At 38.5% G+C, this 20,711-nt stretch overlaps 1 protein-coding gene across 1 annotated transcript in view; it reads right to left on the bottom strand.

The window, feature by feature from the left end:
* Positions 1-302: 302 nt before the first annotated feature.
* LOC124595550 (glycerol-3-phosphate phosphatase-like) overlaps positions 303-20,711 on the bottom strand; it is a 64,914-nt gene continuing 44,505 nt past the window's right edge. Inside the window, exons 5-6 of the mRNA XM_047134330.1 lie at positions 2,470-2,611; positions 303-641 (exon numbers count right to left, since the gene is read on the bottom strand). Of these exons, the coding sequence (XP_046990286.1) occupies positions 458-641; positions 2,470-2,611 (326 nt within the window). The 3' untranslated portion in view covers positions 303-457. The remainder of the gene's footprint in view (positions 642-2,469; positions 2,612-20,711) is intronic.

Below are 20,711 nucleotides of genomic sequence, written 5' to 3'. Positions count from 1 at the left end.
CCAGTCTCAGGGCTGAAGACCACAACAACAACAACAAGTAAATATAGATCGTAGGAAGCTAATTATAGTGTGTTGCTGTTTCTCCTTGTTGATTTATAGTTTCACCAATTCCACATCCCCAAGGGATTACCTTGATAGGAATGACAGAACACCAACAATGACTGAATGTATGGGTGAGTTTTTCTACCCACAACATTAAATCTGATAGTGTTTTCCCATACAACATCTTATAATGCATAAATAATTAAATAATAATCAAAAAGTGGAAGGTTTTCTGTGTTGAAGTTTACTTTTCTCTTAGAATTCAGATTGATTGAAATTTCATGAATGTTTTCATTTTTTCCCAAAATAAAGTACACAAACTTATTGTCACACAATAACAGAAATGAAATTTTACCATCATGAGCAGAAACCACAACTAGCAACTGCACAAGTCTTACACAGTGCTGACAAGGTCTCAACTTGCTAAAAAGGGCGTTAGATCACCCAGTGACTGCACGTAATAGTTAGGAATATAACCCTTATATCTCTCATCCTGTGAATTCTGCCATTCTTGTAAATTGTGTGCAGTGGTTAGTCCAGATAGAACCAATAAAGTCTGGAAACCACATCGATTCCCCAGCATTATATCTGTCCTCGCACTGAAATAAACATATTGCTTACAATAACACAAAACAATCTTATTCCAGCAATAGAAACACAAAATTTCACAACAGACTAAAATGAGAAAATATATGAATGACTGATATAATAGTTGTATATCTGAAAGAGACACACACATGCAAGAGCATATTTCTTTCTCTTGCTGGAGTTTTTGACATTATTGGGAGGCAGTCAAGTAAAGAAAATGTAGATTTTTTATTTTTGATATATGTCAAAGATGTCAGCATAATAATAACAACAAATAATCTGGTTTACCTTTATTTTTTATGTGTTAATTTCCATATTGGAAGAGATTTTGGTAAAAAGTTCATCCAATAACAGCAAATGGAGCTAGAGGACAAAAGACGTCTGGTGGGAAACTTGTTCTTACATGTATCTTGAACACGGCAACTGGTGCACATTTATTACATTAGTATAACTCAGAGTGCTGTAATGATTAACATGGATGCTCGCCACAGTGTGATGAAATATATACTGGAAAGAGCTCATGAAATCATCACTATTGAAGTTATAGAATGGATATATTGACTGATCCAAGAAAACTTATACATTATGGAAAAGGGGCTAAGGTTTGTGGATATAACTCATGGTTTCATCTGTACCATAACCAATGATGATCTATGGTAACAAAAAATTTAAAGAAATGGCTTATCTTTTGATGAAATGAAATGGTACTATGAGGTTTAAATTTTTGTTCCATTATCATCAGTGTGCCACAATTTTGAACATGAGAGCAAAGAGGAAGTCTGAAAGTGGAGACACAAAAATGACTCTCACTGAAGGAAAAAGTATAGATACAATTAGTTCAGGAAAATACACTGAGTGACCTAAAAAAACGAGGAGGCACAGGATACAATGTTAACAGGGAGCCCTCAAAACTGCAGTAACACACAGAGGCATGGATTCTACAAGATGTTGGAATTATTATGTACAGGTATTGATCCACACAGGTTGCAATGCTATCCTCAACTGGTTGGTGCTGTGTTCATACAGTGTGACAGCATCTCATAAATCCTTGATTGGGTTGGATGGAGTGATGTAGGAGGGTGAAACCATGGTTATAAATTCACTAGGATGCTCATGAACCCAGCTGCATGCAACCAATGAGTATTGGCATGTTGCGTTGTTCCACTGAAACATGACACCTTCGTCAGGGTACTCTTAATGCCAGAAAGGGATGCAGACGGTCTGCAAAAATTTCTATGTAACTTGCACTTGTCATTGTCCCATTCAGCTGGGGTTGACTCCATAAAGTTCTGGTGTAAATGGGTTCCTAATGGCCCACCCACTTTCACATCAATGCCAGTCTGATAAACAATGTACTGTCTATCATCCTGTATGGCTCTTCGAACATGATGCGATGTGTGTTCATCAAAAACTTGTGGTTGTCCTGTGCAGTGATCTGGTCTCTCTCTCTCTCTCTCTCTCTCTCTCTCTCTCTCTCTCTCTCTCTCTCTGTGTGTGTGTGTGTGTGTGTGTGTGTGTGTGTGTGTGTGTGTGTGTGTGAATAATTCCCTCTGCAATACTTAAGATCTGCCCTGGCTGCAATGTTCATTATTCTGAAACAAATGAGATGATTTGTAATTGAGGATGTCACTGATCAAAGGACATCTTGAAGATTGGAACAAACAATTTTTCTCCTAATGGAAGAGATTTATTACAAGGAATGGTGATTGCTTCTGAGGTAATAAATCTTCGGTAACAAATATTCTTTCTCAGTTGACTGCCTCCCATTAGATATGGAGAACAAAGCTATTGTCCACTATTTAAATACAATGAACAAGACAAGAAAATGGAGCTACTAACCTGTCACCTATCATCAAAGTTCGGCCAGGTTCTACTTTTAACTTCCTGATGAGGACATCCATTAAGTATTCACTTGGTTTTCCTAATATAACAGGATGACGTCCTGAGCAGCTAGTGACTGCTGCAGCCATACAGCCAGCACCTATAGTACACGAAGACTTTTTAAAAAAGCGAGTCATGCATGTCAACACTGCTAGATGCATATAGCCTTATATAAACAGAATGATGGTTGTAATACATGTTAATGGCTGAGAATATCCCTCTCTAGCTTAACCAGTTAGTAGATATGCTTTGTCCATATGAAGTGCTGTAAACTGTGTGAAATGTAAGTTTCAAGGCTACCTGAACTCCACTGCAGTGTCTCCAGATAGCCTTTGTAGTGATCACAATCAACTGACCTGCATGGAAGGGTAAGTGAACGTATACTGATGCACATATAGTGAATCCCCACCCCCAACCTGAAGTTATGATTGGCTCAAATAAATCACACTATTTTTAAACAGTGGACAATCCAGGATGGAATGTAACAATATTATGGAAAGGAAAGGATAATAGCTGCTCACCATATAGCGGAGATGCTGAGTCACACAGGCACAACAAAAAGACTGTCAGAAGTGAGCTTTTGGCCAACAATGCTTTTGTCAGAAAGACAGAGAGAGAGAGAGAGAGAGAGAGAGAGAGAGAGAGAGAGAGAGAGAGAGAGAGAGAGAGAGAGAGAGAGAGAGAGACAAAGACAGAGAGAGAGAGACAAAGACAAAGAGAAAAAGACAAGTCTCTGGCTGCTGAGTCCAGGACAGACACTGAGTATAGCATGGCATTAGGAAATAGTAACAAAGGAAAACAGCATTGTGTTACAGGATGGAAGAAAAGCCATCAGGAAAAATCAAACAGTGAAAACCAAGGAATATTAGAGGTCTGGCCACAGCAGCCAGACACTGCAGTCCGTGTGTGTGTGTGTGTGTGTGTGTGTGTGTAAGTTCCTTTCTGACAGTTTTTGTTGTACCTATCTGTGACTCAGCATCTCTGCTGTATGGTGAGTAGCAACTATCCTTTCCACAATTTTGTTATGCTAACTATCTTACACTTTTGCTCTATTAACACACACTTTTTCTTTCCAAGTTGTTTCCATGGACAGAAATTTATTTAATTTTATCTGACCACCTGGAATGGGAATAGTTAATTTTTCCTAGGCTTGGTCTCCAAAACTCTAAAAAGCCATCAAACAAAAACTAAAGGGGTTCAAAAATAGCAGGCACAGTTTTTCTCCATTTAAAGTGAAAAGCAAGTAGTCTCTTAATTACATACACTGTGTGACAAAAATGTGTTTAGGCCATTTGAACTTTAAGAATGTTGATAGCACAGAATGCATGCAAGTGGGGGTACAGTATTTGTATCTGAAACTGTGAAAGCAAAAATGAGTGTGAGTGAATGTGTTCATCCTTCTATTTTTAGTTCAACTTATACTCATTGGCAGCAGATGTACAATTGTCGCTGAAATGGCTGAAGTGATTTCAAAGGGAAGCAAGTGCCTTGTTGTTACTGGAAAAAACTGATGTTTTTGAACAGTACAGATGGTGAGAAAATATGGACTGCACCACCATGGCATGTAATAGTTCCAGTATCATTAATTGGCAAAACCCAGGGAGGCAAGATAAGATGGAGTATCTGCAATAAAAGAAAAATGGATGATGGAAGTATGTAAATAGTGAGACAGTTTTTAAAATTTTCCCCAAAACACTTAATCCAGACAGCAAGTCTTGACCACACTGGGTATCAGAAAATGTAGTGTCTGTTAATTTCCAAAGTAGCAGCTTTGAGGTGCTGTATTTCCAGGTTACTTCAGCCCATAGAAAGGTGATTGTTGCACGATGAGGGAATACAGACAAAAAGGAATAATGCATTCACTAGTAACTGAGTCAGATAGCGGTTGTGTCAAAGAGAGAGCACTCCTGTCACCATAAAAAGAACAACAGTTTAGTATCTCATAAGACTGTGGTGATGTCAAGCCTTCTACTGGCCACTGGCATACCACTCAAATGCAGGACGTCAGGAAATATGGAAGATCTAAAACTTCTCGCTGTCTTAATTATAAAACCTGTACAGGAATCATGAGTCTTGCAAGTGTAGATAAGTGAATTAATAATCTGTGAGAAGAAATAGACAAGTGTGCAACATGTGGATGTTTGGGTCAGTCTGGGGAGCATGCTTGGATAGCCTAAATGGTAAGGCAACTGCTCACAATAAGTGGATCCAGGTCTGAGTCTTCATCTGGCTATAGGTAATACAGCTATACATACATATTCCAGGTAAGTTGAATTTTAGGAATAAATTTCAATATTTGGAACTGTAGTTCATCGTCAAATACATAACATATTGCTCGATATCAGTGCGTTTATGTGTGGCTTGATCCATGGTACCCAGCCCATAGGGCACTCTATTTTTGAGATCCTACAGGCAACGGGCTTTTCACATGCTACTATGTTGAGGGTGTACTGCCAGTAACTTGATTTGGGGAATGTCACTGCTGCCAATGTTAATACCAGGGGTGTACCTGATCAGGGCAAACATTAATAATAGACAGATGGGCCATAATGCAGAAAATCACTCGGCATTTTAATGCTGGACACAAACAACTGGTAAACAGTCATACTATTTAGAACCACCACCACCACCACCTCACTATGGGGGTACAGAAGATACCACCCCCCACATTTATCTCTGATCACAACATGTCTGAGGTCACAAATATTGCCACTGGTTGCTCAAAGAACCTAAAGGGATTATCTTGACACAAGTTGTTATATACATTGAGGTTGTGCATCTCACTTCCCAAGAGGGTACTCTTGACACACGTAGCAGAGTTTGTTTACATGGGATGAAATTTTGCACCTGATAAGTTTGGTATTTTGTCTCACCTGTGAACAATAATAGAAACTTACTGTAAGATTATGGTCGTCTGTTTGCTTTCTGTCCCATGTAGGTGACCTGCACTTTCAGAAATACTGTGTTCCACCCATCACTCCAAAATTGTACAATCATTTTATGGAACACTTCTTGGTTGAGTGTGATCATGTGGATATTCTGTATATTTTAGTAACATCATGTGAGATGTGCATGGTTTTGATGTACCTTAAACTAACCTCCGTGAGTTATTGCTGTTGTCAATACAAAAGAAGGATGCTACATGCTAACTAGGCAGGTGTGTCTAATGTAACTGCTACATCCCACTATGCAGGTGTGTCTATTGCTCATATGTGCAGATAAAAGAAAGAACTATGTTCCTTCATTTTCCATTTATAAGATTTTCTCGCTTTGTGAATTGGCTTTTAGCAAGCCTCAAATTTTATCTTTTATTCTCTTCTCAAAAATATGTTTTGTGGTCTTACTGCTATTGCATTCCAGTTTAAACACTTCAGAAGCGTTAAATCCAACAGCTAGCTACAATGATCAGGCTAAGCAGGTAGTAAACAAGTGCTCCGATATCTTTTCTGAACATGCCTGTAAGAGCACGTTGCAAATGAACCCTAGGGCACCACAGCTGTATAGTTTACCAAAGCTCCAGAAACTGGAAGTGCGAATCCCAGGAGAATCAACACCATCTTGAAGAAGCAGCTGGACATCAAAGGCAAATATAGTATCAAGAACAGTTTGGATTTAGTTAACAAGTTAACAGATGTTAAGGTCCTAACAAATGCAAAATTAGTCTCTTTTGATGTGCGTAGATTGTTCACATGTATTCCAGTGAAAGACTGTTTTGATATGGTGTCACAATCATTGTATTCACACAACATAAATCCAGCAGAGCAGCTGAGCATTGTTAGCACAGTGGAATGCTGTTTGGATCAAAATTATTTCTGCTTTCAAAGGAGCTATTATCAGCAAGCAGATGGTCTGGCAATGGGCTCACCTTTATCCCCCTTACTAGCAGAAATGTTCATGGACAAGTGGGAGACTGATTTTCTGAAGAGAGAACCACCGGCAAAACATGTTGTGTATTGGTACAGATATGTAGATGATATTCTTTGTATGTGGAAAGGTTTCAATAGACAACTCCATAAATCTGTGGAAAATATGAATCAGTGGCACACGTAACATAAAGGTCAGCATGGAGTTAGGGGAGCCCCAGCATAAATTTCCTGGACACTAGCTTAAAGATAGAAGACAGTAACCATAAATTTAAAATTTACCGAAAAAGATTCCTTCACTGACACTTTCATCCCGGCTTTTTCCCAACATTCCACAACCTACAAACATGCAGGATTTCATCAATGATCCACTGTCTCCTTTCTATCCCTATGTCCCAAGAAGACTTTGACCAGGAGCTTAACACAATACAAACAACAGCCATAAATAATGAATTTGACCCCAACACCACTGATAAAAATTTAGATTAAAAGATGAAGCGGCAAGCCAGGTCCCTACTGTCCCCAATGAAAAACACAGACAAACAGGAAAAGAAATGGTGCAGATTACCTTTTATAGGGAAATTATCAAACAGTAAAAGTAACATCTTGAAGGCAAAGGGTTTATCTTTGTTTTTCTAAGTCCCTCAGACAATAGGTAGTTTCTTGTTCAATGAAAAAGACAGACAACCAGCTATCAAAAAAAGTGGGATTTATAAAATCACAAGCCATGAGTGTCAGTCTTGCAACATTGAACAGACAGGAAGGTCAATCTGTACCAGGCTTAAAGACAGCAAAAAATGTGCAGCCACACTCCAAATCAGTACCACTGGAAACTGTGACAAGATCTTCAACTCGAAAACGCAGACCTCCAGCCTACAGCCAGGATTTTTTATGGGCAAGAACACCAGTAGCTCCCTGCTAGCAGCAAACCAAAGGAAAACAGGTGCAGAGCAAAATATTCATGAACCAAAACTACAAGAAAACCCGGTGAGTGGTGCCAAAAATCATTCCATTGGGAAACAGTCACTATTATCCTTTAAAATATTACACCATAATGTGCAGTCAGTGTTTAATAAGTTACTAGAAATAGATCTCTTCCTAAAAACAAAGCCACACTTAGATGTTCTCTGTATTACTGAACACTGGTTAACAGAAGACAAAATTAAAAAAATGCCACTTGGTGAATTTACTCTAGCTGGTTATTCTTGTCGGAACAAAAGTAAGGGAGGTGGTACAGCAATCTATGTCTATGTCAAAAAAGCCCCACAAAGTACAATAGTATGCAAATAGAAACAGACTTTGAATTCTCCTTAATTATCTTAACAGACTATAACCTATTGATACTGAATGTATATAGAGCCCCTGATGGGAACATCCAAACCTTCAAACACTCCCTCGAATCACTACTCACAAAAATTCACTCACTAAACAAAAATCTATTAATAAGTGGAGACTTTAATATTGACTTCCTCACACCTGGAAAAAACAAAGATGAATTGTTGAATATTACAAATTCATTCAACCTATCCCCAACTGTAAACACACCAACCAGGATCACAAAAAATTCAAAAACAGCTCTAGATCAGATTTTCATAAACGCAGACAAACTACACCACTCAATCGAAGCCATCAGCACAGGTTACAGTGACCATGAATCCCAAATACTAACAGCGAATTTAAATTACATAGGACAATATCCCACAATAACCAAAATGCAAAGGCAATTTAATGATGATAATATAAGGCTTTTTTTAACTATCTGTTAACGGCTAAAAACTGGGCAGAGGTCTATAAAGAAAATGATTAAACTACATATTTAATTCCTTCCATGAAACATTTCTCCACCACTTCAATACTGCATTTCCACTGAAATCCAGGAAAATCGGAAACAAACACACAAACTCATGGGTAACAAAAGGGATAAGGATTTCCAGCCAAAAAAAGCGTGACTTAAAAAATCACATGAAACACCATGACGTCGATGATCAGTTTAGGTCATATTGTAAGACCTATTTTGCAATCTACAGAAAAGTTATCCAACAAGCAAAAAAATTATACAATGATAAATTTATAAAGGAATCTAACAATAAAATGATAGGCTTGTGGACAGTTGTAAAAAATGAAACAAACAGTAAGCAGCAGGTTATAAACAAAACATTAAAACTAAACCTAAATGATGAAGTCACATCAGATCCCCAAAAAATAGTAAATGGTTTTAATGACTATTTTAGCAAAATAGCAGAAAACCTGATAAAGAAGAACTGCTACAGACCAAATACTCAACACCAAACACTAATAGAAACCATACCAGTACAGGCATCAATGTTTCTTCACAAAGTCTCCAATACTGAAGTACTTACAGCTATAAAAGGACTAAAGAATAAGTACTCCAGTGATAGTGACAACATTCCTGATTTAATTGTAAAGAAATGTGGAGAATCCATTGTAGAACCCCTAACCCACATAATAAATGCATCCTTTACAAATGGAGTTTTCCCTGGCCTACTAAAGACTTCTAAAATTACCCCACTTCACAAAAAGGGCTCTAAAAATGATGTAGCCAATTACAGGCCCATAGCACAACTCAGCTCATTCTCAAAAATATTTGAAAAATTATTTTACACCAAATTGGAAGACTTTACTAATAAACTATCCTTATTGACAAAACACCAGCATGGTTTTAGAAAGCAAAAGACAACTACCACAGCTATTTATGAGTATCTCAACAAAACCTTAAAAGCACTGGATAATAAGGAAATCACTACTGGTATCTTTTTAGATTTATCCAAAGCCTTTGATGTAATTGACCATACCCTACTCCTTAAGAAGTTAGCAAATAAAGGTATAAGAGGAATTGCAAACAAATGGTTAGAATCTTACCTGTCAAACAGATTTCAAAAAGTTGAAATTAATTTTGAAAAAAAGAATAAAACCACCCATCGGTCTACTGTCCACTCCTCTGACACAATGCCCATTAGATATGGTGTGCCACAAGGCTCAATCCTGGGACCCATACTATTTCTGCTATACATTGATGAAAAAATGGAAATGTCGTGTGGCTAGGGCCTCCCGTCGGGTAGACCGTTTGCCTGGTGCAGGTCTTTCGATTTGACGCCACTTCGGTGACCTGCGCGTCGATGGGGATGAAATGATGATGATTAGGACAACACAACACCCAGTCCCTGAGCGGAGAAAATCTCCGACCCAGCCGGGAATCGAACCCGGGCCCTTAGGATTGACAGTCTGTCACGCTGACCACTCAGCTACTGGGGCGGACACATTGATGATATAAGCACGAAGCTTGCTACAGGACATACCACACTATTTGCTGATGACACTAGTATACTAATAACGGGTACTGATACAGAGGACCACAACCAAAAATTTAAACTGCTTATGTCATCACTCAGCAAATGGTTCAACGAGAACAAACTGATTATAAACATACAGAAAACAACGTACATCAACTTCAGACTCTCATCCCAAAAACAAGAAATGCCTGATGTGATTCTAAATAACCAAGAGCTTATGTGTGGGGACTCTGTCAAGTTTCTTGGCATATGGCTTGAAGGAAATCTTAAGTGGGAGGCTCTCACAAATTATATCTCAAAAAAGCTCTCAACTGTGTGTTACATTTTAAGGATACTCAAAAAATCAGTCACAAAATCTGTTCTCATACATGTATATTATGCTTACTTCCATTCTACATTACAGTATGGAATCATATGTTGGGGGAACTCACCTGGAGGTAGACATATTTTCAAAATGCAAAAACAGGCAATACGCATAATATGTAATCTAAGACATAACGAATCATGCAGACAACATTTCAAAACAAATGGCATTATGACACAGCCCTCTGCTTACATTTATAATATCGTCTCATTTGTCATGTCATACTTGTTAAAAAATGACTGCACACTAAAATTCAATGGAGATATTCATAACTATGCAACAAGGCAGCAATCTGACCTACATATGATTCAGTCCAGAACTACCTGCTACCAAAAAAGTGTTTTAAATGTTGGGATACAAATGTATAATAATTTACCCAATGAAATCAAAGCAACAAAGAACCCAAGAGCCTTCTCACATAAGTTAAAAAAATATCTCTTGGACCATTGTTTTTATGCAGTTGATCATTTTTTTGAAAGGGGTTAAAAATGTAAACAATATGATAAATTTTCAATTAGGTCTGAAAATTATATACTGTGCATGTCTATGAAATATACTGGATTATTATATACTGTGCATGTCTATGAAATACACTGGACTACTTTACTATTACATTTGTATTGGCTGTTTGTATTTTACCATACAACATTTGTATTTACTGTTTTGTTAAAGATAGCTAACTTCCTCATTGTAAAATAATGTAAAATCAATTTATTAAATATTACTTGTAAATATGTTCCCTTGACCTGTCCAATATCGTATGTACAACCTTACAATTCTATTATTTGTATTAACTGTTTTGTTTAAGATAGATAATTTCCTTACTACAAAATAATATAAAAATCAATTTGTAAAAATTACTTGTAAATAGCTCTCTTGACCTATCCAATATCATATGTACAGCTGTACAATACTATGAGTGCCTGGATCAATAAAAATACAATACAATACAATACGATATCACAGAAGCTGGAGATTGAAGAAGCCTGATTCAGCCTTTGCAGAACATTGCCTGAACAATAACCACAAAGACACAATAGATGTACAAGGCCCACACACAGAGGAAAATGGAGCCAAACTCACCAATTAGAAATTTTATAAATTAAAGAACAGATGATGTATCCCCACACCTATTATTAAACAAGCAAACCCAGTTCAATTATTCACCTCTTTTAGATGAAATCACAACCCCCAGGATAGATGCAAAACTTTGGGCCCCAGTCCATCATAGTTAAAAATATCTTGGCTGATGCATAACTTTAGTCTGATCATTGTAGTATAACTGGTGAATGTGTAATAACGTATGTAATTTGTTAAAAAACGGTCATTGACATAATTGTACAGTAAGCTATGGATCGATACCTTAAGAAATTGAGATGATTGCCTTTGCCTTGTCATCAGGTTTATCTGTGCATTATCATCTTAGGGAATCAGTAATGTACTTGAAAATAGGGTTATAACCCAAAATCCAGGTTGTGCAATAACATTAATAATAAATTGTGAAACAAGGCTAAAAACAGTGTCAAGCAGATGAAAGTTTTTATCTGACCATTATTACAGTAAAACGTGCTCAAAATGGAATTGCACGGGACTAAAATAATTTTCCAAATTGGACAAGTTTCTGGATTACACAAAATTCACTGGGATTTGTAAAATTTGTGAGGCACTGTGCATAAAAGTACAGTAAAATTTTTTAATTATTGTACACTGTATTTACGTATCTTCACTCCAGCATAGTAGACATTCATTTACTGTATACTGGACAACAGAATACTGGACTATTACACTAATTGATAAATAACATGGCATTTCTATATCTTTACTTGAACTTTAAATTCGTTTATTATTGTATGTACATACATAATGTGGTGTCACCGCCAGACACGACACTTGCTAGGTGGTAGCTTTAAATCGGCCGCGGTCCATTAGTACATGTCGGACCCGCGTGTCGCCACTTTCAGTGATAGCAGACCGAGCGCCACCACACGGCAGGTCTAGAGAGACTTACTAGCACTCGCCCCAGTTGTACAGACGAAGTAGCTAGCGATGCACACTGGCGAAGCCTCGCTCGTTTGCAGAGCAGATAGTTAGAATAGCCTTCAGCTAAGTCAATGGCTATGACCTAGCAAGGCGCCATTAGCAGTATATTGTCTGAAACTATAGAGTGTCACTTGTATCGTCAATAGCGATGTACCAAGGATGGATTAAAGTTAAATATTCCAGAAGCTACGTACTTTTCTTTATAGCATTCATTATGTATCCTGTTTCAGACCTCACGCCATCCTGCGTGAGCTTATAGCGTGTATTTCGGTCTCCTCAAACCACACTGTGTCGGCACTTCTGTCGACACATCACATATTATTCCCATGTTTATTTGCTTTACATTTCACTTTTTCACCACATGTCAAGGAGGGAAACTTGCTTTAATTTCCTGTTCAAAATTGTTTTTTCTAGGAAATTTTTTGCACCATACAACAGTTCCAACAAGTTGGGAGAATTTGTGTGTGCTGCAAATTTCATAACATCATTTATGCATGCAATGGCTTCTTCAGGCGTACTAATGTTTTAGGGACATCACTTTGCTCCTCTTCTTCTTCCTTTGTTTTTTCTTCTTCATCTTCTGTGTTGTGGATTTCTATTAAATTTTTTGCTGAAGTGAAAGTGGAGTAAGTTGACAGAAAGTCATCACTTCCAATGTAATCATCTGCACTACATGAAATGTTTCACATTTTCATTAATTCTGCAATTGGTGCTGCATTTTCTTGAAATTCGATGGACACAGAAGCGTATTGTTCTTGACCCCCAAACGCCACTTTGTTGAAGCACTTGGTGACAGTTTTGGGTTTTATTTCCATTGCTGTCAAGCCAATCCAGTTTACTGCATCCAGGACAGAAACTGACCGTGCAAGAGCAAATACACTTTCGGCTTCTTCAAAACTGAGAATAACAAACTGCATCAGTAATTGCCTATAATGACACTTGAATATGTAAATAACACCCTGGTCCACGGGTTCCGTGAGGCTGATTGTGCCTGGAGGGAACCAAGCCAATTCCACATTTGATAATGTTACTTTCGGGTGGCAGGTTGCATTGTCTAGAAACAGGAGAACTTGGTGATTTCCTTTTTTCAGTTTGACATTGAAAGAGCCCGGCCATTCTTCCATAAGACCACTCCACCATCTACGCCTTTTTATTGTTTCGCCATGTGACTGGAAGCTTACTGGCAGCTACGTTTTTGAAATGATACAGTTTTGCTGCCTTTCCAATCACCAATGGCTTCTCCATTCAACCTAAAATGTTTCCACGCAGAAATACAGCAAGTCTTTCCTTGGGCATTTTTCTGCCGGTGCACTTTTCACCTTGAATTGCTAGCGATTTTGAAAGCGCCCGGCCATTCTTCCATCGGCATTCAACACGTCTTTCGGGTCATAATTCACTATTAAGTTGGACAGTATTGTCTTCCATTCTGTTGATACACTTTTCTACACATCCTTAGCTTCCCCACACACTTCATTCCACAAGATGTTGTGTCTAGCTTTGAAACTGTCTAGCCATCCTGTGGATGCCTTAAACTCTATTAATTCTAAGCTCTTTAGTGACTTTCAGAACCTCACTCTGCAACATGGGTCCAAATAAAGGTAATTTTTTTGCCCACACACTTACGAACCATTCCCACACTATTTCATTAATTACTTCATTTCCAGTCTTCTTCACCTTTCTTTTCATCTGCCCATTCCCTTTCATCCATTCATCCTGAATCTTATTCTTGTTTCTTGTTTCTTAGTCTCATAAATTTGTGTTTTACCACATTTGAAGCACAACATAATTTTGCCTCGATTACATTAACCTTTTTGTTAAGCGTTAATGACAGATACCATTTGTTCGATATCACGTTACTGTATCTCTTAAGGTGCTACTAGTCAGCTGAAACTGGCAGAAAATAATGACCTTGCCATTTAAAACCATTGTTTAATGGAACAATACCCACTTCTCTCATTGCACAAATTGCAGCAGTGTGTGGTAGATGCACAACAATATTCCTGCATGTGCTGGCATGTGCCAATAATGAGGAAAACAAGAAAGCTGACAAACAGAGTGCTGATGAACGAACCGTTTCCTCTGACATACTGTACCAATACTGAGCGTAACTTATTCATAGTTCCACAGAGTGGTGCGGTTTCAGGTCCACACCAGCAGTGCGGTGCTGCACTGGACCTCTTTTCTTGGTTTTGTGCCGCTTAACAGAGGTGTTAAAAGTAACAAACTTGTAGAGTCATGAATAACTAATGAACTTTAATACAGTAGTACTGTATAGGCTCTTTCCCACATTATACAATGTATTATTAAGTATGCTATAAGATTTGCTTTCCATTTCTGCATTAGGTACATCACTCTGCTTTATACAAAAAATCAGCGTACAAAAGTGCACTGAATGCATCGGGACTGAAATACTTGCACGGCTTGGGCAGAATTCCAAATTATGTGCCAATTTGAGCAAGTTTTACTATTGTTGTTGTTGTGGTCTTCAGTCCTGAGACTGGTTTGATGCAGCTCTCCATGCCACTCTATCCTGTGCAAGCCCCTTCATCTCCCAGTACCTACCGCAACCTACATCCTTCTGAATCTGCTTAGTGTATTCATCTCTTGGTCTCCCTCTACGATTTTTACCCTCCACACTGCCCTCCAATACTAAATTGGTGAGCCCTTGATGCCTCAGAACATGTCCTACCAACTGATCCCTTCTTCTAGTCAAGTTGTGCCACAAACTCCTCTTCTCCCCAATCCTATTCAATACTTCCTTTTTAGTTATGTGATCTACCCATCTAATATTCAGCATTCTTCTGTAGCACCACATTTCAAAAGCTTCCATTCTCTTCTTGTCCAAATTATTTATCGTCCATGTTTCACTTCCATACATGGCATGCATCGGGACTGAAATACTTGCACGGCTTGGGCAGATTTCCAAATTATGTGCCAATTTGAGCAAGTTTTACTCTATTCCAAAAAATCACAGAACTTATGCTACCTACCCCTGTGACTATTATTCCAGATCTCAACATTACCATTTCAGGCACATCTTCGAAACAAGTGGAACACTGATCCTATTTTGGAAGACTGTGTCTCAGGAATGGAAGTGCAGTGACTGTGTAGCCTACCTTGAATGAAGATGTAATGTTACTCACCAGGTTCATGGTGTTCCATCCTGTTGTAATTTCATCTGTGATTTTGTGAAACATCAGTTGTGTATTATCATGAAATCAAGAAACTGCAATGCTTTCACCGGTAGAAAGTGTACTTATAAAAAAACATTTCATGGAATACTATGCAACTTGTGATCCAACTATCAGATCATGGCTCAACAATATAGAAGTTACAATCATTCACCACATGAAATTAATACGTCAAATTATGTGTGCTGCATGATGACCCCATGCTACTCCCTTTCAACCTCTAAAAACAAACTCAAACACATAATGAAAAGTGCAAACATAAATACAAATACATAGGTAACTCTAGCATAAGGCAGTGTACAGTGCAAAACAACTCAATTGATGTTCAACTGTTCGAGCAAGGATGTCTTAAATGTAGAAAATAGCTCATGTTGGTTGGTTGTACTACAGTGTGGATAATTTCAACTGCTTCAATTGAACTTTTAACTTATTAAAGCTGTGAATGTAATGGGCCACTTTGATAACAACCTACCGTAACCAGTATCTTTAGCGATTGGTAGACAATTGTTCACTGACAGCCCACTCAGAACCCACATCACAGCCATTCTCAACATTGTGAATAATGACCTTTTGTTGTCTGTTGCTTAAGTAAGAGGTGAACCAATTGTGAGCTACTCCCCAAGTTCTGTAATGGTCCAACTTCTGGAGCAATATTTTGGGATCAACACAATCAAACACCTTAGTTAAATCAAAAAATATGGCCTAGCATTTGAAACCTTTTGCTTAACCCATCCAATACCTCTCAGAGAAAGGAGAATATAGCATTTTCAGTTGTTAAATGACTTCTAAAGCCGAACTGTACATTTGATAGCAAATTGTCTGATATAAAATTATCAATTATCCTTACATACACAGCCTTTCCAATAACTTTAGCAAACACTGATGGCATAGAGATGGATCTAAAACTGTCTACATTATCCCTTTCTCCCTTTTTATACAGTGGCTTTACCACTAAGTACTTTAACCGTTCAGGAAACTGACCTTTCCTAAAGGAAAAATCACAAATATGGCTAAATACAGGGCTAACATGTGCAGCACAGTACTTACACTCCATCATAACCAAGAGAATGCTTAGTCTTCAATGATTTAATTATTGACTTAACCTCTCCCTTGTCTGTATCACAGAGGAGTATTACAGACATCAATCTCAGAAAGGCATTTGCCAAGTACGTTACATGATTCCATGTAGAAACTAAATTTTTATTTAATTCACCTGCAATGCTCAGAAAATCACTGTTAAACAGTGTACATATATTTGATTTATCAGTAACAGAAATATTTTTACTATGAACTGACTTTATATCATTGACCTCGTGCTGCTGACAGACACTTCCTTCACAACTGACAATATGGTTTTAATTTTATCCTGTGAATTAGCTGTTATATTTGCATACCACATACTCAAGGTCCGTAAAAAATAAGGTTGAGCAGTAAGCATTCTGTCCTGCCATTGGCTGAGGCTGTGACGTCACGAAGGAACCGCCGCTGCCTCTGAACAGCGCTACGAGACGCAGTCCGCGCATTTAAGCGCTGTATTTGTGAAATGTTTCAGTTTCTACAGAAATAGTAAAAGGTAAATTGTTATTCTGCTATTTCTAGAAAGTTACTGCTATATTCTGTAACTTGTCCAGCTTTTAAACAGACACTGCTGAGTGCTGACTTTAATAAAATCAAGCGTCTATAGATCAAACTATACAAAAATAAGTGCTAAGTACAGTCTGTTTTGCAGTTCTCTACGAAGTAAACGTTCGAAATGAGCATTCGATTTTCTAACTTTGGCTCTGGGAAAAGTGTTAACTTGTAGACAAGCTCTATGTAACGCTCATTTATATTCTGTTTACATCACGTCTACAAAAACACTTTCATTTTCACTCAAGAAATTATGCAATTGCCTTATTTGTAGGAAGCATTTGAATTACCTACCTGAACTGACACACACACACACACACACACACACACACACACACACACAGGAGTATTACAGACATCAATCTCAGAAAGGCATTTGCCAAGTAAGTTACATGATTCCATGTAGAAACTAAATTTTTATTTAATTCACCTGCAATGCTCAGAAAATCACTGTTAAACAGTGTACATATATTTGATTTATCAGTAACAGAAATATTTTTACTATGAACTGACTTTATATCATTGACCTCGTGCTGCTGACAGACACTTCCTTCACAACTGACAATATGGTTTTAATTTTATCCTGTGAATTAGCTGTTATATTTGCATACCACATACTCAAGGTCCGTAAAAAATAAGGTTGAGCAGTAAGCGTTCTGTCCTGCCATTGGCTGAGGCTGTGACGTCACGAAGGAACCGCCGCTGCCTCTGAACAGCGCTACGAGACGCAGTCCGCGCACACACACACAACCACACACACACACACACACACACACACACACACACACACACACACATTCTTAATTTTCTCACACCTCAAACCTTGGCTTATATTTTTATCAAGGTGGCTGTATAATGTTTGCCCTAGTTGTTAAAATTCACTTATATAAAAGAGCATTGAATCAAAAAAAGTGCTGCAAAATACGATTTACAGGAAATAGTGGTAAATTAACTTACCGAGTCCGCCGTTCAGCAAAGTTGGTATGTAGTGTGGGAAACAATAAGCCAATCCTTGACACTGTCAGTGTAGAGTCTTGTTTGTTGTGAAACACACAGTCAGAGGACCTTCACTTCTATCACTAAGTTTATATATTATTTAACTTTCACAAATAATGTTTATTTACATTCTAAAGCGATGACAAATACCACTTCCTTGCTTTCCGTTGCTGAGCGGCAACTGCTTTCTTCGACTTGTCCTTTGCAGACAGCCAACGCAGTCGGATAAAGGTTCTCGTCCTAGCATAAATCTTAATGATTTCTGGGTGAATAGTGGGGAATCGCTCGGTAAGTATAGCGCACAGGTTCTTGATGACACCAGTTTCCCTGGACAAACTGTCGTGTCCATGGATCTGGGCAAAAATTAACTCAAATCTGCTAATTGTTTCGAGCCACGTTTCTGAAGGCACAAGCAAACCCCCACGAGAAACCATGCCCAGCCATCCTCTCGATGTCTCCTCAGGCAGTGTCAGTAACTCTCCAGTGGGTGTGGCCAGTGATCTGTCATACTGTCTGCATCGATAAGCTACATATCCAGCAAGATATTTAAATCCTTCAGTGCTGCAATCAGAAGCCAGTGACATTGGAGGCACATCGAATTCTCCTACTCCAAAATCGAAATCTTCTATCTGCTTCTCTCCTTCAACCATTGCCAACGGCTCAGACATATCAGGCAGGATATTGCCAAAAACAGTTGCAGTCACGAATCTTCCTTCTTCATCTGGCTCAACAGACGATGCATTTGAAAGTGGAATATCATGAGCGTTTGCTCCCAACAACAACAGTCTTATTCGGCTCTTTACTTCGACTGGCGATGGGTGATCGTAAAAACGTCCAAGGCCTCTTATAAGAGAAAAAAAGTTCTCCAAGCAGTCTTGATTTAATCTTGCTGTAAGAATATATTCAATATTATAAACAGCTAAGTCACTGAACAGACCCAAAAGTGACCGAACAGTTTTCAAAAATCCTTTCTGGAAGGGTAGGAGATGTTTTGAGTTGCCAACACGCATCTTCTCACAACACTTCGAAAATTTACGTAGGCACTGTTCTTGGGCTTGAAAATTGACACCAAATCCGCAAGCAAGTGATTTATTACTTTCTTTTGTCCTTGAATTAAGTACATCGAAAGTCTCATCCACCATCTGTATGAAATCACTGGCGTGTCCTTCTTCAGGCATCAAATACCGAATCGCCTGTGCAGTTGTATTTGATAGCAGCAGAGCTGCTAAGCGTACTCGCTGTCGCTCTCTGCCCTTCACTATAATGTGTTGCTGAGATAACTTGGGACATATTTTCATCTCGCCACTGTCCAGAACTAACAGTTTCTCGAACACAGTTTTTGTCACAGCCTTGTTTTCCAACATTATTCCTTGATCCAGCAAGTGGTTCCTTAAGAGTTTGAGCAAATGGGGAACGTCACCAAACACCCACACATGTCTCAGAGAATCACACGGGTGTGGAAAACAAGTATTTTCATGAGTAATGCCAAGCTCCTTCCAGACAGAACTATTCTTTGCACCCATGTCTGCTACTGCAGCCACAACATTGTAGCAAATGCTGGCCAGGGAAACAATTACTTCGTTTAAGAGTGCTGCTGTCATCTGAACGTCAAAATTGAAATAGATAGGTTGCTTCCACGTTGCAAACAAGCCTCGGACCATGACAACAAGGACATTACTGTGAGGTCCAAGAATCCTGTCATCTTGCTGATCGTAACAAATTCTACTGTCAATGTTCATTTCATCAAATGACAAAACGCAAATACGTTCCCTGTCAGTCAGTGTTGCAGCCTGCATTTTCATCATCACTAAAACATCCTTCAAAATTCCTGGTTGGCAACTGAAACTGCGATTAATCCAAGAACGCAAGGTTGACACTGCAGGTAGAGGATATCCGAGTTTTTCTCTGAGGAAATTGTAACTCTTCTGCGACAGAGCACGTAAAGTAATAGACTTACAAATGTCCTCTTTGCCCCATCGAACCCGTTTTGAACCATGCAACAAGCTTCTAATTTGATTGGGTGAAAATATTTTGCCCAGTATTTGATTAGTTTCACGAGACACAAGCTCCTTTTTATTAAATTCTTCTTCGTGCAGACATCGTTTCATTGAGGACAGCTGACCTCTAAGATATTTATTACGTGCTCGCAATTTCATGCACATGTTCCTTAGATGAGCATTTCTCCTCTGTAGTGACGCTACAGAATTCTGTGAAGTGACTTTATGTGGATCACTACAAAGAACTTCATCTGTAAATGTATACGTGTCAACATTCCTCTTCAATGGTGAGAGCTTCTTTAAAGTCTCTAGGCTTCTTCTACGAATTTCACGTTTGTTAAAACGTTCTTTCCTTTCTTCTATTGCAATCGGTGTGTTATCATTGGCATTACTACCACAAGGCAAATTGCAAGACGGATACGCATCACTCTTAAGGATCAGTTTCCGCGGTAAATTTAACAGCTCTGAACGTAAGTCCCGGATATAATCCGTTTCCTTGAAATGACGAGAGCATATTCTAGCGTTCCCTACGTTCACAGGATCTTTCCTAAAGCATTTTGAAAGCCAAACCTTTTGCAGACTTTCATCACGTGGGAAACAATGCAACACTATTTCAGTCCCTTTTGTATTGCGATTGTGAGAGTTACAGCCAACAACAGCACAACCTGGCATTGCTTCCACACACTCTAATACTTCGGACAAACACTCACTGCACAAAGATAACCAAACGGAAATGACAACACGCACGAAACACAACATGAACGAACCACGACAACACAAAGCTCAGACGTACACTTCGCGCGCGCCAA

This window comes from Schistocerca americana, chromosome 2 (assembly GCF_021461395.2).
Source record: "Schistocerca americana isolate TAMUIC-IGC-003095 chromosome 2, iqSchAmer2.1, whole genome shotgun sequence".
Lineage (NCBI taxonomy): Eukaryota > Metazoa > Arthropoda > Insecta > Orthoptera > Acrididae > Schistocerca > Schistocerca americana.
This window is presented reverse-complemented; position numbering and strand designations above follow the sequence as displayed.